Genomic DNA, 16,431 nt, shown 5'->3' on the forward strand with positions numbered 1-16,431 from the left:
AGTGATGAATTTGTTCTCTGACTTGAGGAACCTTCTGATACCGCTAAGCCAGACACAGTCAAATAAATACAGGTAGTGCCAAAATGTACATAAAAATCTCCGTTTCCCTTTTAAATAGGCTATGATAAATATTTTATCAACTCAGTTTTTTATTAAAATAGGGGACAGTGGAAGATGACTCTCCAAAATGGACAGAAAGAAGTTCCTTGATCTTCTCTACTTTAATGTAGTTGTGTAACTTAAATGTTATACAGACCTAATTTATCATCTAATTATTTGACTGACAAATGCTTGTTGTCTGTTAGAAATAAACTTAGATTAAGACACTAAAAAAAATATTTGCCTGTACATTTCATCCTCAGTGGGTGAAACAAGCTTGCAGATCAGTTTTGCCTTGAAAAGTGAGTCAGCTAAAGAATTTCTTGGATTAACCTTAATTTTATTACATCAGAATAATTGGCTCCAACAGAAGGCATCCTGTTGTGGCCTTGCCTAGTCCCCAAAGAGCGCCCTTTGACATCATTTGCAATTGCAGAAACTCAGCGTGACTTAGGATGGAGTCCTGAAATAGGTACAGAGCAGAGGTTGGCACATCTGGCTGTGGTGCAGACTGGGTGCTTTATTAGTGATGACTGCACTGCAGTAGTGCCCCCCCTCCCCCCAAGTATAAGGGGTAATTCTTCTTCAATAACCAATTAATTTCAAACTCTTATTTACTATTAGGCTGGCATTCTTTTTAAGTAGTAAGTAGGAGAGCAGAGAAGGAGAGCAGAGAATTTGACACGCAGCCTGAACTGAATGAAGATCCAGCCTTCATTCTGGATTTAAATACTACTTCACTTGAGATGACATCCAGTAAATTTTAAGAAAATAATGAGTATTGGGCTAACATAGTGAGAAATGTCAACATTGATAAGGGTGATTACCTATTTTTGATGTTTTGTTTGACATAGGGTCAAGAAATGTTCATTGGAATTCAGCACTGAATGAAACTTCCTTGTTGAAGGAGGGTGGGATCTTTGCACAAAACATTTTTGCTCTTTAAAAAAAAAGGGAAAAAAAATTTAATTTCCCTTGAAGATGATGATCTTGGCAGAAGGAGCTAGGAAATGAGTAATTTAACTCCTTTTTATGTAATTAGTGTAACCAGGCATGGTTTTATTTTAACATTTGCTTAATTTTTGAGCCAGATTTATTTTACAACTCTGGTTGACTTCATTTCCTGCTTGCTCTGAATGGTCTTGTTTTCTTTTTAGCTGGGCTGGCCATTAGACTTATTCAGATAGATTTTAATATCTCAAACTCATCAAATATTTGCTAACTGGCCTTTGAAGTTGATTTGTATTTTATTTCATGTATTATTGAAAAGTTAAGAAGTAATACTTTTTGTTCTTATTCAAGCTGCTTTCTATTTGTCATTGTACAATGGAAAAAGAACAGCCTGAACTGATTAAAAATAAATAAATAAAAGGCCTGGAAACTCAGTTAAGGTTGAAACTCAATCCTTAAGTCAGAGGGATTTTTCAGGTATAACAGGAATCTGAGAAAATTGGTGATCTCCCTCTTTGTGCCCTGTGCCTGCTCCAGTGTAGAAGCACGAAAGGACAGTTAAGCAGCTTTGCCAACACCACCTTCTGCTCTTGCTCAAACCCTTCCAGAGCTGGTATTTCCTTGCAGATTATGCTCCCACTGAACAACTGTGAGCTGTCTAAAGTGTAAAAATCTTGATTACAAAGCCCTTTTCATTGTCTTAATTATGTACACCTTGGCTAAAATGGTGTTAATGGCCATAGCCAAATTGACCGCCTAGTAGGGCTTGAAAGATTCATAGACTCAGACCAAGAGTGGTATTTTTATTTTCCAGTTGTCAGAAGCTTTCATTGCTAAGTGCTCAAAATAAATAACTAAAGTGAGATGCAGAACCAATATTAACAGGACAGAGATGTCCTTTCCCCACGTGTCACTCTCGGTTCTCCTACATGCAGTTGTGTGTCCTCACTGTCCATGATCTGTCTAGTTTTTATTTAGTTGCCTGAAATACTTAACTGGTTTTCTGGTTTCAGATCCCAAATGTTACCACTTAAATCAACTGAAAGATGTTCTGCACTCGGGTTAGGTTTGTTTTTTTTTTTTTAATTTCCAAGTGTCAGTGGGGCTGCAGATTGTCCTATGTACAAGTCTTTGTTGAAATGCATAAAAATTAATACAGTTCACCTGGTAAATTACACCAGTGTACAGTCTTGTAATAGGGTTACTGTTTTTCTTACGCTGGAGTTACTGAGTGGTAAGTTTTTTGTGTTTGCAGTGGATGCCAGACCTGTGTGGAGGAAGCAGGCAAAAGGCCGTAATGTGAACGCGTTGGTACCGAGCGCGGTGTCCGCGCTGGTTGCCCCTCGGAGCAGATCCCGAGCGCGGTGTCTGCGCCGGCTGCTCCTCACCGCGGTGTTCTCCCCGCGCACTGCGCGCTCTGCCTGGCTGCGGTGTGGCGGAGCCCGGCCTTCTGTTTGTCTCCCATTTTGTGCGCCTGGGGAGCTTCGGGCTTTGCTTGGGAGGAGGGACCATGGAAACAAGGGTGGATTAGCGCCGGAGAGAATGAATTAACTCCGAGTTTGTTTGCTTTCGCGATGAACTGCCGCGAGTCACGAAGGCCGGCGTTCCAGGGGCCGGGGCCGCGGCACAGCCCTCGCTGCCGGCCCGGGCAGCTGTATGGAAATGGGGAGTGCTCGGGAGCGGCGGCAGCGCCGCGATCGCGGCGCCCGCATCGGGGCACTGCGGGAGCCGCCCGCAGCTCGCTGCCGCTGGAGCTGGCCCTTGGCGCTAGGAAAGCGCCTGACTGGGAACCGCTTATAAATAATAGCGATAAAACATGTCGAGAGCTCGTTTGTTCCGAGCGCCGCGGAGCTGATGGCCCCGGCCGCCTTTCAGAAGACTTAAAGGAAGCCCGAGGTTGTGCTGCATTGAAATGCAGATGGGGAGAGGGAGCCCTTTATCTATGCAGTGCAGTGAAAGGAGAGCAAACTAAATTTTCGCAACTCAATGTTTTAAGATACTTGAAGCTTTGGTAGCTTGAAGTAGACACCGATCAGTTGTAATGTAGCAAACAGAGCTGTTGGCCTCCGCATGGGATGCAGTGACTTTCAGCCAATAATTTTGTTGGGGTTTTTTTGTTTGCCAGTTTGGATTTTCTAGTATATCATAGATCAGAGATAAAAATCAGTGTTATGGTCAGTTTTGTAACATTTTAGCTCTTAAGATTTCTGTGTAAATCCTGTTAACCTAAATAGTATGCTTTGAATTTATACGTCTTGGTTTCAGAGGGACTGGAACATGGGTTTGAATTCAGTTTTTGTTTCTAATCTATTCTCTGCTTTTATCAGAACTGATTTGCTAATCTATTGCCTTCATATTAACTCTAGATTTGAAAGTTACCAGGGTTCTGGCAGCTGCTATGTTTGTACACACCTTTAAGAAATTTTTGCCTCTTTTAATAAGTAGATTTCGGAACAAACCTGGCCCTGAAGCAATTAATAGTCTGTAGCTTGAATAAAAGCACCCTCAAGTGTTAGGACTAAGCATGACCAGAAGAAGAAAATAAAACACACGACCTGCAAGGCAGAATTAGGGAAAGACTCATTTTTGAAAAGTTCAGAGTGAGAATGAGCATCACATTCCAGTTGTAAAACGAGTTTTGTCTCTTAGGCTGAAAGACCCAGCTCCTTCCTCCCAGCAAGTTCATGACTCTTGCAGGAGCTGGGCTGACTGTATCCAGAGTAGAACTTCTCACAAACAAAGCCTATTACCAGCAGAGGAAGATAAAATATACTTGAAATAGCAACAGATATTCCACAGTATACAAGAGGAGATTTTCTGCAGAACAATGGATACAAATAGCAGCCCGGAATGACCTGATATTAGTTGTGGGTTGTTGGGGGGGGTGGGTTCCCCCTTTTTTTTTTTGTTCCTGTGCATTAGCTTACAGGAACAAGTGTATATTAAACAAAGGATAAACTTGCATAAGGGTATTTATCTCTCTCTGGGTAAAACCCATACTAAGACATGAAAGGTAAAAGCTGCATTAATTACTCAAGAGGGATTCAAAGCTCAGCAGTTTACTAGGATTGAAGGATTTATTGAAAAACAGTGGTTCTCATGTGTAACTCCAGGCAATAAACCTATTTAATTAAAGGCTTAATCTTCTAGTTGACATGTTTGCTACTGTTCCAATAAAAAGCTTCATCTGTAGCCAGTTTTTGTAACTATACAAATAATAGTAGAATCTCTCGTCTTTGTTCATTTTTTAACTGTTTAATTGTATTATGCTGGTTATATTATAAATATTTAAGGACTTTTGTGTCTTTAGAAATTAAAAGCTTTAAATGGTCTGTGTTCCAAATTATTTAAATATAGGCAGTGTATCTTTGCCTCTTTTTTCTCAAACAAATATTTTTTAATAGAAGTTGATGACAGTATTCTGTATTGAGCAGAAGTTTTTTAACAAATTGCCTCTTCATGTTAGGTATGCACACTCTTAGCTGTCTCACATAAGTATCATTAATTCAAGTTTATGCAAAATTAGAATTTTTCAAGACTCTTCATCTCAATGCTTTCTGCTCAGAAATTTAATCATGATGTATTATGAAGGAACAGATCACAAAATAGGTGGTAAGAATGGTTAGATACCTGGATTATTTTATTCCAGACAGGGTTGGTCACTGCTTGAGACATGGCCCAGTCTAGTAAGGTGTAATCAGGTGTTTTAATGTAACAGCATCTATCAACTAAACCTTTCCTTTACTCAGTGAGAATTTTAACTCTGTTCTCTAATCCAGCAAATACATTCAGTGTTTTAAAATTCTATTTTTGGACTATTTCTTTGAATCACATGTTTAATAGAAATCTTTGCTTTGCCTTGCTTTAGGTTGGGACTCACCGGGAAGAAGGTGTCAGCCTCAACAGCAACCATTCAGTTCTTCCCAGTACAGTTTCTGCTCAGAGCACTGAACTAAATCATAAAACACAAGACAGCTACAGAGGTAACTTTCCAGGATTAAATGCTGGACAGGGTCTGCAGTAGTTCAGAGCCAGTGAGGCTGTAGATCTTGGTGAAATGGCATCAGTGCAAGGAATAGGGGCATAGATAATGCTGAAAAATAAAAATTAATAACAAATCCTATATACCACCACTGTTAGGGACTTCTGCAACAATTTTGAGGGCATCCCTGTCTAAGAATTATCCCAGTATAGTTTCAAGAGAAGGCTGCATTACAGCCACATCCCTCCAGCTGTAGGGGCCATGATTCACTTGCAGAGCTGCAGCCTTGCCCAGTCGGCCAGGAGGGCTGTGGAGTGGGCTGAGACCAGAGTTCAGCCCAGCCAATGGAAAGAGGGCATTCCACACCAGTGTTTACTGCTCCTTCCACTTTTAGCTAAAGAAGTAAACTGCAGAAAATAGAAGTCAGCTCCTTTATTAGTGTGCTAGTACTATTTAGGGGGTGTTGCACACTTGGCCTAAACCCAAGCCTCGATGTCAGTGCATCTCTGGCCTTAAATTTGCAGCCCAGACATCAGGTGCAAATTTCCTTACTTCACTCAATGCCCTTTTGTCTTAAACCATGTTTTCCTTAGACTAAGCTGTTACCAATCAAGCTGCTCTGTGAGCTGTGATCGCTTTATAACCCATGACACATGTCCAAGCACAGCAGTGTTACCAGGATTTCTTGTTTCTGTTAGTTCTTCCTGTTGTCTCCCCAGACTTGTGCTCAGCTCTGGCCCCTCACGGCCATTATCTATTTGAGGTTCTGTGCAACGTTTCAGTGCTGTGACTCTCACCCTGCTCTCTGGTTGCTTGCAGCACTGTCGGGTGGCTTACAGAGCCAGTCTGTGGCTATAGGTCCAACAGAAATCAAGTCTGAACATAAGGAGAAGGACGAAAATATCCATGAACCCCCCTCATCAGATGACATGAAATCAGATGATGAGTCCTCCCAGAAGGATATCAAGGTCTCATCCAGAGGCAGAACAAGGTGTGTTGCTGACATGACCTGGAGAATCTGTGCTTTGTTAATGCTCAGTAGCATGTTGTCCTTACATTTGATAAATTTATTGCAAGGCTTTTGTGTTACTGCAGTGCATACACCAATAGGCAGCTGAAAGAGAGAAAAAGTTTATAGTATCTGTATATATTTAAATACAAGGTAGAGAATTTGCTGGGAAAACCACCCAACAAGTGTGCATTCCCTTACACTAGTGCCATGCCTAATATCTGCCTGTACGTGGAAGCAGCAAAAGATTCAAAAGGCCCTGCCCAGCATAGAGGATGGGACAGTGTCAGAAATTTGCAATACCTTGTACCTGGGCCAGGGTTGCACTTCTAGATGTGAGTCTGGTGGTGGAGAGCTCCAGCTCCTGATCTGGAGGCTGAGGTGAACACCATGGCTGAATATCCCCTTGAAACACTGTGTCCCCCCCAAGCCACAGACACAAAACTGGAGCTGACACTGGGTAAGTGCTTCTGGATCTGCCTGATAGGCCTGACACAAGCATTGAAATTTGAGGTAAGAGTAAACAATCAGAATTTTGCGACCACAGGCAGCAGAGTCTGTATCAACACATGTTTAATGGTATTTTATTGTGCTAATTTTAGTAGAACAGAGGTTTTGCACAGTTTTAGACTAAATTGGACGGACCCGTATTAAGGCTATACAACTTGATATCATTTGAGGCAGTTCAAGAATTCTAAATACAACTGTTTAGCTCTACACTGAGTAGTAGAAGAAAAAATAGTTCTAAAATTGGCCAGTGTGGTCTTTAACAAAAATAAAACTTTTAAATAAGCACATGAGATTGAAAATTCCTTGAATGCGTTTTTATATAAGCTGATGTATTGGAAAATAGCAAAAACTTTAAAAGGTGTTTGAGTTACCTCATTAACTGGCTTGGCTACATCCTCTGCTTCAAAAAGCAGTGTGTTACCACAACTTTTCCTAGAGATGTTTACCTGCTCTAGACAATATTCCGTGGGTATTCTTCAGGCAGAACATTTATTTTCAGGAAAAGGCAGGAGCAACAAGAATTTCCTTGAAAACTTCAGCATTGATACCTGATGCTTTCTTAGTTATCCAAATATACTTCAATATGAAATGGATTAAGTGGAAAGTTTAATTTTGTCAACTGAAAATTTGGAGTCAGCACCAGGATCACTTGCTTGAAATACCAGTGATATTTCAATATACTGTTATGTTTGCTTTCTTGCAGCAGTACTAACGAAGATGAGGATTTAAACCCAGAGCAGAAAATAGAAAGAGAAAAGGAGAGAAGAATGGCAAATAATGCCCGGGAGCGTTTACGTGTGCGAGACATTAACGAGGCGTTCAAGGAGCTCGGCCGCATGTGCCAGCTGCACCTGAAGAGTGAGAAGCCGCAGACGAAGCTGCTGATCCTCCACCAGGCCGTGGCAGTGATCCTCAGCCTGGAGCAGCAAGTGAGAGGTCAGTAGCCTTGGGGCTGGGCAGGCCTGTGGCAGCTTTGTCCATGGAGCAGAGTGGGGCTCTTGAAACCTGCACAACCAGATGCATGAGCAACTGAAAGTGTGTTTGCTGTTCTGTAATGATGCTGAAATTCTGTAGAAAAAGCAAGTAATTACTTTAAAAAAAATGGGAAAGGAGTGAGTGTAAGGTTTGTACTTTGCCCTTTCTTTTTTCCTTCAGTTAGTCATCTCTTCACCTAAGTTTTCATGGTAAATTCATTAATTAAAATGTTGACACATCCACTTTAAATTGTAACAAGCACTTGTTTAGTAGGAGAAAAGGTTTAGCAACAATAAGAGATCTGTTTTAAGATGAACCCCATATAATTGAAATGCTACGCAGTGAATTTGTTTGTATTTACTTACTTTTTTGCATTAAACATGTACTGAGGAGGGAGGAAACTTACTTCTGCTGTAATTGAATCAGAGCTGGGTTTCCATGAATTTTCTTTCCTCGATTCCTTTAAATTTTTCCAAGAAAGAAACAATACGCCTGCTGGTAGGTGCAGAAGGAAAACTGCTTTGTGCCATTCACTCTCGTAAGGAGAGATGGTTCTAGGAATCATGTTTGGTTCTTCAGCTGTTCTGTTCTTGTGAGTTGGTGAAGCCACAGTTGACTTTTAATCTCCCTTTCTACTTTTGTCAAAGATGTGTTGAAGTTCTGGGGCACCTTGCTGTAACTTCTGGTCAGCCCTGAGTCGGTTGGCACTCAGACTGGATGGTGGCTGTGAGTCCCTTCCAACAGAAATAGTCTCGTTCTGTGGAGGTGGCACTTCCCAAATGAGTGTCCTCATGTTTTGCTGTTTGGGACTCATTAACAGTCATCTTCCTCAGTGTCTCACTGATGGAAGTGACTGGAAAAGTCTGAGATGTGGATATGTCAGTGGTTGTATTTGCTCAGTGTACTACATCTTTGAATCACTGATGTCACAGTGATAACAATGGCTTATTTTTGTGTACTTCATTTTTACTTCCTTTTTCTCATTTGTTGCTCGCATTTTGCACAGAAGATCCAAGCAGCAGTTAAAAGTTTATTGAAAGTGACTAAATAACTAACTTAACACAAACTTAGGTACTTCGTGCAGTAAGGATGAGATGCTGTGTTTTCAGGCAATTTTATTGATCCAGCTGTCAGTAGAGAAACACACAGTCTCCAGCCAGAGCTCTTCCAAGGCACAGAGCAACTGTTCTGCAGATGAGACAGCAGCTGGGGCTGTTGTAAAACCCAGTTTAGCATCTCTGAGGCTTGGATCTCGGGCACTGTTTGGTCTGAAAATACTTGCCATGGTCTAGAAGATAAGGTTGAATATTATGAAGTCAGAGGGACGTTAATCAAACATGGGTTTTGATGTTTAAAAAGCATCAAGTCCATCTCCCTGCTCTCAGGTTCCGTAATTCACGGGAAGCTCCATGGTAATAAAATCACTTTTGCCTTGGTCAGAGAACTTCCAATCCTTGTGTCTGTGGTAGAAATCTTTTTTCTCAATGTACTAACAGCTAGTACTAAACTGGCCCCATTGTACAGGCAGTGTAAATGGAGAACTTTCCCTTCCTCAAGCTCCCATCTCCCTGTGTGCTCTGTGTGTCTGGGGCAGGCCATGGGAAGTGCATGGGGCCTCCTGGAGAGTGGCCCTGGCTCCCATTTGTCTTGCCCGTCCCCCTTTGCACCTGTTCCTGTGAGTGAGTGACCGGAGCTTTGTGTGACACCCACAGGAGCTTGCACAGTGCATTATGTAATTGCATAAACAATTTCCTCTCTGCTGGTAATGAAGCTTCTCATTTTGTGATTGGTGCTATTCAAAATGAACCATTTCAGATCTAAGCTCTCAGTGTAGGCCAGAGGTTTTATCTCCATTTCCTAAATCACTGTAAATTAACTTCCTTTCAAAGTTTCCATGTAATTAAATCTTTAAAACTTCAAGGCAAGCCACAGTTAGACAAAGAAAACTGTGATTAAGAAAAGTTAGCAGGTTTTTTTTTCCAGTAGAATCTTTATGAGTGCTCATCCTTAAGGAAATGCAGTAGGAGGCTGTTGATAATGACTTTGGTGACAGCAGAACTATCAAGTCCATCCAAAATAGTCTCTGTTGGATGAGCTAAAATGCATGAGGGTCAGTAAACTGCAGTTACTAGAGGGGTGCCTGTGCAGTGCAAGAGAAGGGCTTGTGCTGTCTGTTCAGTTTTGGCAGACTTCTTGCAGTTATAATTGTATCTGCCATCTCCAACTGCAGAACAGAATTCACTGACAGCTAGAAAATACCTTAAAATTATGATTAAACTCAACAGTGGAATATATTACATGGGTTTTGTGTGTCTTTTGGGCCCCTGTGATTTACATCTTCTATATTTTGATTCACAAAAAGCCATTTTGAAGAACAGAAACAGTTGACTTTTAGAAACTGTCATTATTTGGAAATGAGATCCAAATCTACATCTATTGAAGCTAAGTGGGGAAGTGGAAAAATACTGATGAAATACCTTGATAGCTGGTCCACAGCTGGTTATTGTAAAGTACTGACTTTAATGTGAGAGGAAATAGGGTTTGGAAAAAAAATAATGCTCCTGCTGTATGTGACTGTCATCACAGTCTTTTGATTGATCCAAGATGGGCACAAGGTGATTTCACAGATTGAGGCTGTTGAGAACTATCCGTTCAGGATGTGCTCCCTCCCCTGCCCTAACAGGTGGCTGGTACTTGCTGGGAAGAAAGAATCAGCAACGTTACTAAAACTAGTGTGATGTCAGGAAGGTTGGTAAGACTTCAGCCTACCAACAAAATGTATATATCTCCATTTTATTATAGTGTAACTTTTAGACACTTCTCATTTTGCACTTCAGTGTCTTATGGTGATAAAGGAGGTGCTTTTTGAAAGTTTCTGAAGCTGTATGTAGGCAGCTGAAAGGGGTTTGGTTTTGTCTCTTTGGTTTTTTAAAATACCAGTTTAGGAGCTGTCTGGCAGGACTTTCAGTAGTGATTGTCTGCAGCTTTGGACACCTGCGAGTGAACATGGGGTGTCAGCAGCTGAAGAGGGAAGCTGCAGAGCTATTTTTACTCCAGGGTTAATGTATCGATATTGCCCATGGTGTCGGCGTATGGGATATGAAGAACTCTGATTTTTCTGTTACAGAACGAAACCTAAACCCTAAAGCAGCCTGCCTTAAGAGAAGGGAAGAAGAAAAAGTTTCTGCCGTATCGGCAGAGCCGCCAACACCACACCCAGGAAGCCACCCTGGCCTGAGTGAAACTACCAACCCTATGGGTCATATGTGAACACCAGCCAGGTATGTCAGGGGATGGCTCTTGTTGCTTTGTGTTGGCTACAGTGGGGGAGACACCTGGATATGGTGGGATCTAGTTCCTGAGCTGCCAGCAGCACCAAACTTCTCTGTGCTTTCACATCTCTGAGCAGAAGCAGAAGGCTGCAGATTTGTTTGGGTTTATAATAAAATCCCAAGAAATTATCGTCAGAGTCTCTATTTCCGTGCCTTGTTGCCAATGGCTACATCTCTTGGCTCAGGTGGCCTTCTTGGCATGACATCAGAGGAACAGTGAACAGCTTGCTAGATAAGCCAAGCTTAATAGAGATGAATTATACATCTTTAAATGGCCTAAATATCACATCAGTTCATTTAAAAATCCACATATTGTTTCCCAGTGCTAATACAGAGTTTCAGGGACTCCTCATCCCAGAGAGATTTGCTCTCTGGCTCAAGGCCAGTCATTCTAACTCCTCTCATTTGCCCAGCAGAGGCTGGGAACTGTCTTAAGTCAGACGATCTGTATTGGTGAAGATAGTTAAGATTTTAAAGTAACATTTTCAGCTTTGCAAGGTAGCCCAGTATGTAACATCTCATTTAAACTCGCTGATGGGGAGGCCCTACAGGAATATCAGTCTTTTAGGTTTATTCATGTTGTTGGTTGGTTTTCTAAATAGTTGAGAAACCTTGATTTTAAAAGAAAAAAATTGAGTATTCCAGTAGAGCTGTTGCTACTTTCAAAAAGAAGAAAAAACCGGGTTCAGTGCCTTTGTTTTAATCCAGAACATTACTAAATTTTATGTTTGGGGAGGTTTTTTGTTATTGTGTATATTATAATTTTAAATGCTTTGAATTTCTTTAATTTTTTTTTTCATACCAGAGCAATAGGCTACTTTGGAATTGTCAGATAATTTTTGATTTACAGCAAATTTAGTCTGTTCTTGCCATATAAATATAAAGAACCACTTTCAAAAGTTTGGTGTCTTTGATTTTTTTTTTTAATAGCAGTAACTTTGTGGGTTGACTGAAGTATGACATTCACAGAAAAGACTGTACAGGAACATGGCAATTTACCTTCGGGAGGGGGTGAACTTGGCACTGTCTCCTGCTTGGTTTGGAGAGCAAAGTCAGACACAAATTGAAGGTCTGAGATGTGCAGATTATTCCCTCTTCCATATCCATGGGGGCCCAACCAGAAGGCTCTTTAGAGTAATCTTTTCAATATATCATGTTCAATATGGATATCTCTGGAATGGGGGATTTCAGGGCCTCTCAGTGTGATTTTCTTTTGCACCTAAATGACTGAAAATGCCACCAAATCCAGTTTAAATTAGGTCTCTAGTGTTGATACTAAGCTTTTAAATTATTCTTTTCCTAATAACCTCTTTCTTCTCCTAAATTTCTTTTTAGAATTCCAGAATTATTGGTAGGGATACACAGAAGGTGACCTTTCTTCACAAGGACACAGACAACTAACATTATATGAAGACACAAACCTGACAGGAGAAAACACTTGAAGCAAGAAACCCAAATGCAATCTTATGATCAAAGCTACTGGTCAACACCTGCATCAGGAGTGAAGATACAAGATCTTCAGACAGAATTTCAGCCCATGAGATAACTCTGAACATATCATTCTGTTGCAAGCAGTGTGTCGCTTCTGCACAATCAGAGACTGTTGTGATCTCTCCACTCATTGTGGAAGTTGCCTTGTGCCTAAACTGAATTGACAAATGCATTGTAACTACAAATTTTATTTATTGTTATGGAACTGTAAAGGTCTACATATAAAGGGAAAAGTTAACATGTTAAAAGCTGATAAAATTTCAGCTGAATGCCAGCATTTACTAAAGCTGTTCACATTCAGAGAACAAAGCAGTGACAACCGTCGACCCGTAGCATTCCCAGCATACCTATTAGTGTCTTAAAAAAGGAAGGGAAAAGTCTTTTGTTGTCCTTTCCTCTCCTTTTGCCATATGACTAGTGTTTTCCATGCAATAGGAAACTATTCCTTGGTATAGCTTTTTTTATGTTATTTTTGATCTCTGGTAATCTGAACAGTTATGGTCACAGTTCCCCTTCCATACTGAGCTCTGTGCCTCAAGCCACTCAGAGGCCTCATGAAGGCTGCAGGCTGGAGCAATACTGTGACCATAACATTTCTTGGATTTAAAAAGTGATTTTTATTTTCCCTCAGACTGTCCTCAAACATTTTTTTTTTTTCTAATTATAAACAAAACCTTTTTAGGCTTCTAGGCTTCATAGTAAAGCTTGTAACGTGAAGTGTAAATTGGGTGGGGAGAATCTACTTTGTTAGAGTTGCTTTGTTTTCCGAGCAGTAAGTACTACATATAGTACATGTAAAGTGTTAGCTGTATGTAAGCACAAAATGCATTAAAATACAAAGGAGATTTTTTTTCAGGCTGTAATTTTGGTGAATAGTAAAATCCTAAATTCACCGTGGCAGGTAGTGTGATGATGATATAACCACCTGCAAGGTGGGCTTATTACGTAATGGAATCTTAAGAGCAATGGTCACCAGTTTTTCCTTCCTGTACATGTTAATTATCATGTCATGTTGTATGGCTTGTCAGTGGAGAAAAAAATAGTGTGAATCAAATGCAAATACCCCCCGTCCCAAGCCATATTAGCATTAAACCTTTAAATGTTTCTCCACCAGAACAGTGTCCATAAGTATTCCTTTGTCACAGATGTGTTGAAATGGTTAAAATCCCTTTGAACTTCCATGGAAACTGTCTTCCACTGCAATGACCATGGGAGGAAACTTCCTAAGCCAAGGTTGTCTAAGCTATTGTTTATATAGTGCATCTTTCATCACTGGCAATTGGTTCACACACAAAACAGGAACAAAACTATAATTTTTATGAAGTCATTTAATTTGAAAGAACAAAAGATGGATTGATAAAATAAACTAATGAATTTAAGCTCATGTTTTGGATGGTTCCTAACAAAACAGTTTGTGGAATTAGTGGACTCATTTCTATTACTTTAATTTGCATATATCATCAAATAACACCTGATTATATCTGTGGCCTTGTTCTTCATTTCAGTGTTTATCAGCTAAACGGAATTTGTTGCTTATGACGTGTGAAAGTGATCACGTGCCACTGCCTGGCCTTTTTCCTTCTAAGCTTGTTGTCTTTTTGGCTATATTAGACTTTGCAGTATGCCCAGAAGCTTTCCTTCATAAAATAGAAAGAAAAAAACATTTGGCTTATTTTTCACTGTAGCTAGTCTTTTATACAATAATCTTGTAAGAAAATTTCTTGAATTCTAAATATTACTCTTTCTAGATTTTTGAAATCAAAAAAAGTTTTCAGTAAAAAGTTTCTTACTTTATTTTACTATATTAGGTAGTAAAAATGTAGGGTTATTTACCATAACCTGTTCATTAATATCAGAAATTTACAATAGCATTGTAAGACCATAGTAGGGTTCTAGCATACCGTGTAGTACCTATGGAGTATTGTAAGAGCTAATTGTCCGAGATGAATTGCTTCTCATCTTGTTCTCCAGTTTCCATTGTTGGTTTATTGCAGATTTGTACCCTGTGTCAAATTTCAAGGTATTGCTGATAAACCTTTCCAACCAGCAGCAAGAAGTTCAAAAAATTTCTGTCAATGTAACAGAAAACACTATGTATATAACATTTATGTAGCAATAAATGTGCCATCTTTTTTTAACATGGTAAATCAGTGAGTTTTTTACATTTCTCTCTCCTCATAGGCAACATGTTGTTTGAAAAACAGTGGCGAAAGTCTCTTCTGCCTTTATCAGAACAAAGCCTGACACATTCTCAAGGAGCAGAGTACGTTGTAGGCACAAGAAGTGTTGTTGCTCCTCCCTGTGAAGCCAGGCCACCAATGCCCAGTGCCTGAGGAGCAGCAGTGCCTGAGCTGCGTTCGCTGCTGCAGGGCAGAAAGGGGATTGCACAGGCAGACAGCAAACCAGGAGCAGCCGATCCCATAGGCACAGCCTCTTCTACAGCTCACTCCTTTCCTTTGGCTGTCCTGAAGACAGGTTGCTTAGATCTGAGCTCCCTTGTGCAGGGAAGTTCAGTGCCAACTTACTTCTGAACTGATTGATGCATCTGTGTATGTTTTGTGGACAGGGGGGAAAAGTCTGTAGTTCAAGCACATCAAAGACAAAAGCGTCTGTGTGCAGTGCTGATGTTTGAGTGTGGGGTGTCAGTACAGCTGCTGTGCTCGGCACTGCTTCCGACTCCCGACTCAGTCCTTGGTAACCTTAGAAACTGCTCTGATCCCACTGAGATCCAGTGCCCAGCATGCAGATCCAGGCACGTGTTTGTTACAGCAGCACTTCTACCAGAGACAAAGCTCTGACATGGTCTGGCCAAACAGGGGAGGTCAGACCCAGCCATGTCAGGCTGCCTTTTAGAATGGCTTTAGCAGCAGCAGTGCGAGAGGTGCCCAGTGCCTTCCCCAGCACACATTCCCAATTTAAACTTTACTCCAGTAATAATTCTAAATCCAGCCTTTGAACATCCATCAATACTCATTTTCCCTTTTCTGAATTAGACTTGTTTGTCACCTCTTTCAGAGAAAGTAAAAATGGCCATTTGCCCATCTTAATCTTTTTTTTACCACACTTCTGCTGTCCTATTTGCATATACTTTCTGATCACGAGTCCATCTTTTTTTTCCATGTTTCCTTTATTTTTTCCATTTTGTTTGTGTGTGTGTGTGGAAGAGATCTATGTTGGGATACCTTTGTTAAATACAGTTCTAGAATTAGCATTTGGAATATTGTAGAAAAGCTCTCCTGTAAATCTAAATCATTGGGAAAGTCTTGAAATGGACTTCCTTTTTTTCCTCCAGCTACTGAGTAGTTGCTGCTACTAAAAGGATTCTGGATTCTTCATTAATTAACATTTCCCCAAGAATTAAACATTTTCCCCCAGCATCTGGAAATCATGGCAGACCAAAAATAAAATGGATCTGTAGAAGACAAGCAAGATAGTGGGTGCTAAACTTGGCTGTTTGTTTGTAACACCAATACCTTCTGCATCCTAATACCCCTTGCCTGTGGATACTGAAATGTCCTGTAAAAGGAAGAAACTTTAAAGCACTTTAAAGCCTGGCAGCGTATCAAGAGTGGGTCTCCAGCAGGCCCAGCAGGGATGAAGGAGCAGGCTGGCACCTTCCTGCCTCTGCACACAGGCCCTGCTCTCAGTGCTCTGCTCCCTACTCCCAGGGCATCACCAACCCAGGGCTGCAGGGGTGTCCCTGGGGCAAGGCAGGCCCAGCTCCTGCCTTCCTGCTGCTCATCTGCCCAGTGCAACGAGGTGAAAGTTTCCCGGGCTGGGGGAGAATGGTGCTGAGAGGAGACTGCTACAAATCCTTTCTTCCCATTCTGCCCCTCAGGTCTGTGCTGCCACAGAGCAGATAAGTCAGGTGCCATTTGGAGGCTATTTTGTGCTGTTCAACCTTCATTTCTTTTACTGAAGTTCATCCCTCTGTCAACCTGCATGCCTTGGCAAAACAGAGAGCTCAACTGCTACCACAAGCACTGCGTTTGCATGTTCAGTACTTCAGCTGCTTCAGCAGCTGACTGCAGTCACCTCAGGTTCTTTCTATCAGTCAGAAACTGTCCAGACCAGGCTCTGAA

The 16,431-nt window shown here is 41.0% G+C and overlaps 1 protein-coding gene across 8 annotated transcripts in view; it reads left to right on the forward strand.

The window, feature by feature from the left end:
• TCF12 (transcription factor 12) overlaps positions 1-14,487 on the forward strand; it is a 160,771-nt gene extending 146,284 nt beyond the window's left edge. For 7 of the 8 annotated variants that reach the window (XM_082290808.1, XM_082290810.1, XM_082290812.1 and 4 more), the window contains 5 exons: positions 4,919-5,033; positions 5,852-6,023; positions 7,255-7,487; positions 10,654-10,807; positions 12,194-14,487. In XM_082290808.1, coding sequence (XP_082146934.1) covers positions 4,919-5,033; positions 5,852-6,023; positions 7,255-7,487; positions 10,654-10,796 — 663 coding nt within the window. In that variant the 3' untranslated portion in view covers positions 10,797-10,807; positions 12,194-14,487. The remainder of the gene's footprint in view (positions 1-4,918; positions 5,034-5,851; positions 6,024-7,254; positions 7,488-10,653; positions 10,808-12,193) is intronic. The other variant, XM_082290811.1, reaches the window with a different exon arrangement.
• Positions 14,488-16,431: the final 1,944 nt, after the last annotated feature.

Source organism: Coloeus monedula (genome assembly GCF_965178545.1).
Source record: "Coloeus monedula genome assembly, chromosome: 14".
In the NCBI taxonomy this organism is placed as follows: domain Eukaryota; kingdom Metazoa; phylum Chordata; class Aves; order Passeriformes; family Corvidae; genus Coloeus; species Coloeus monedula.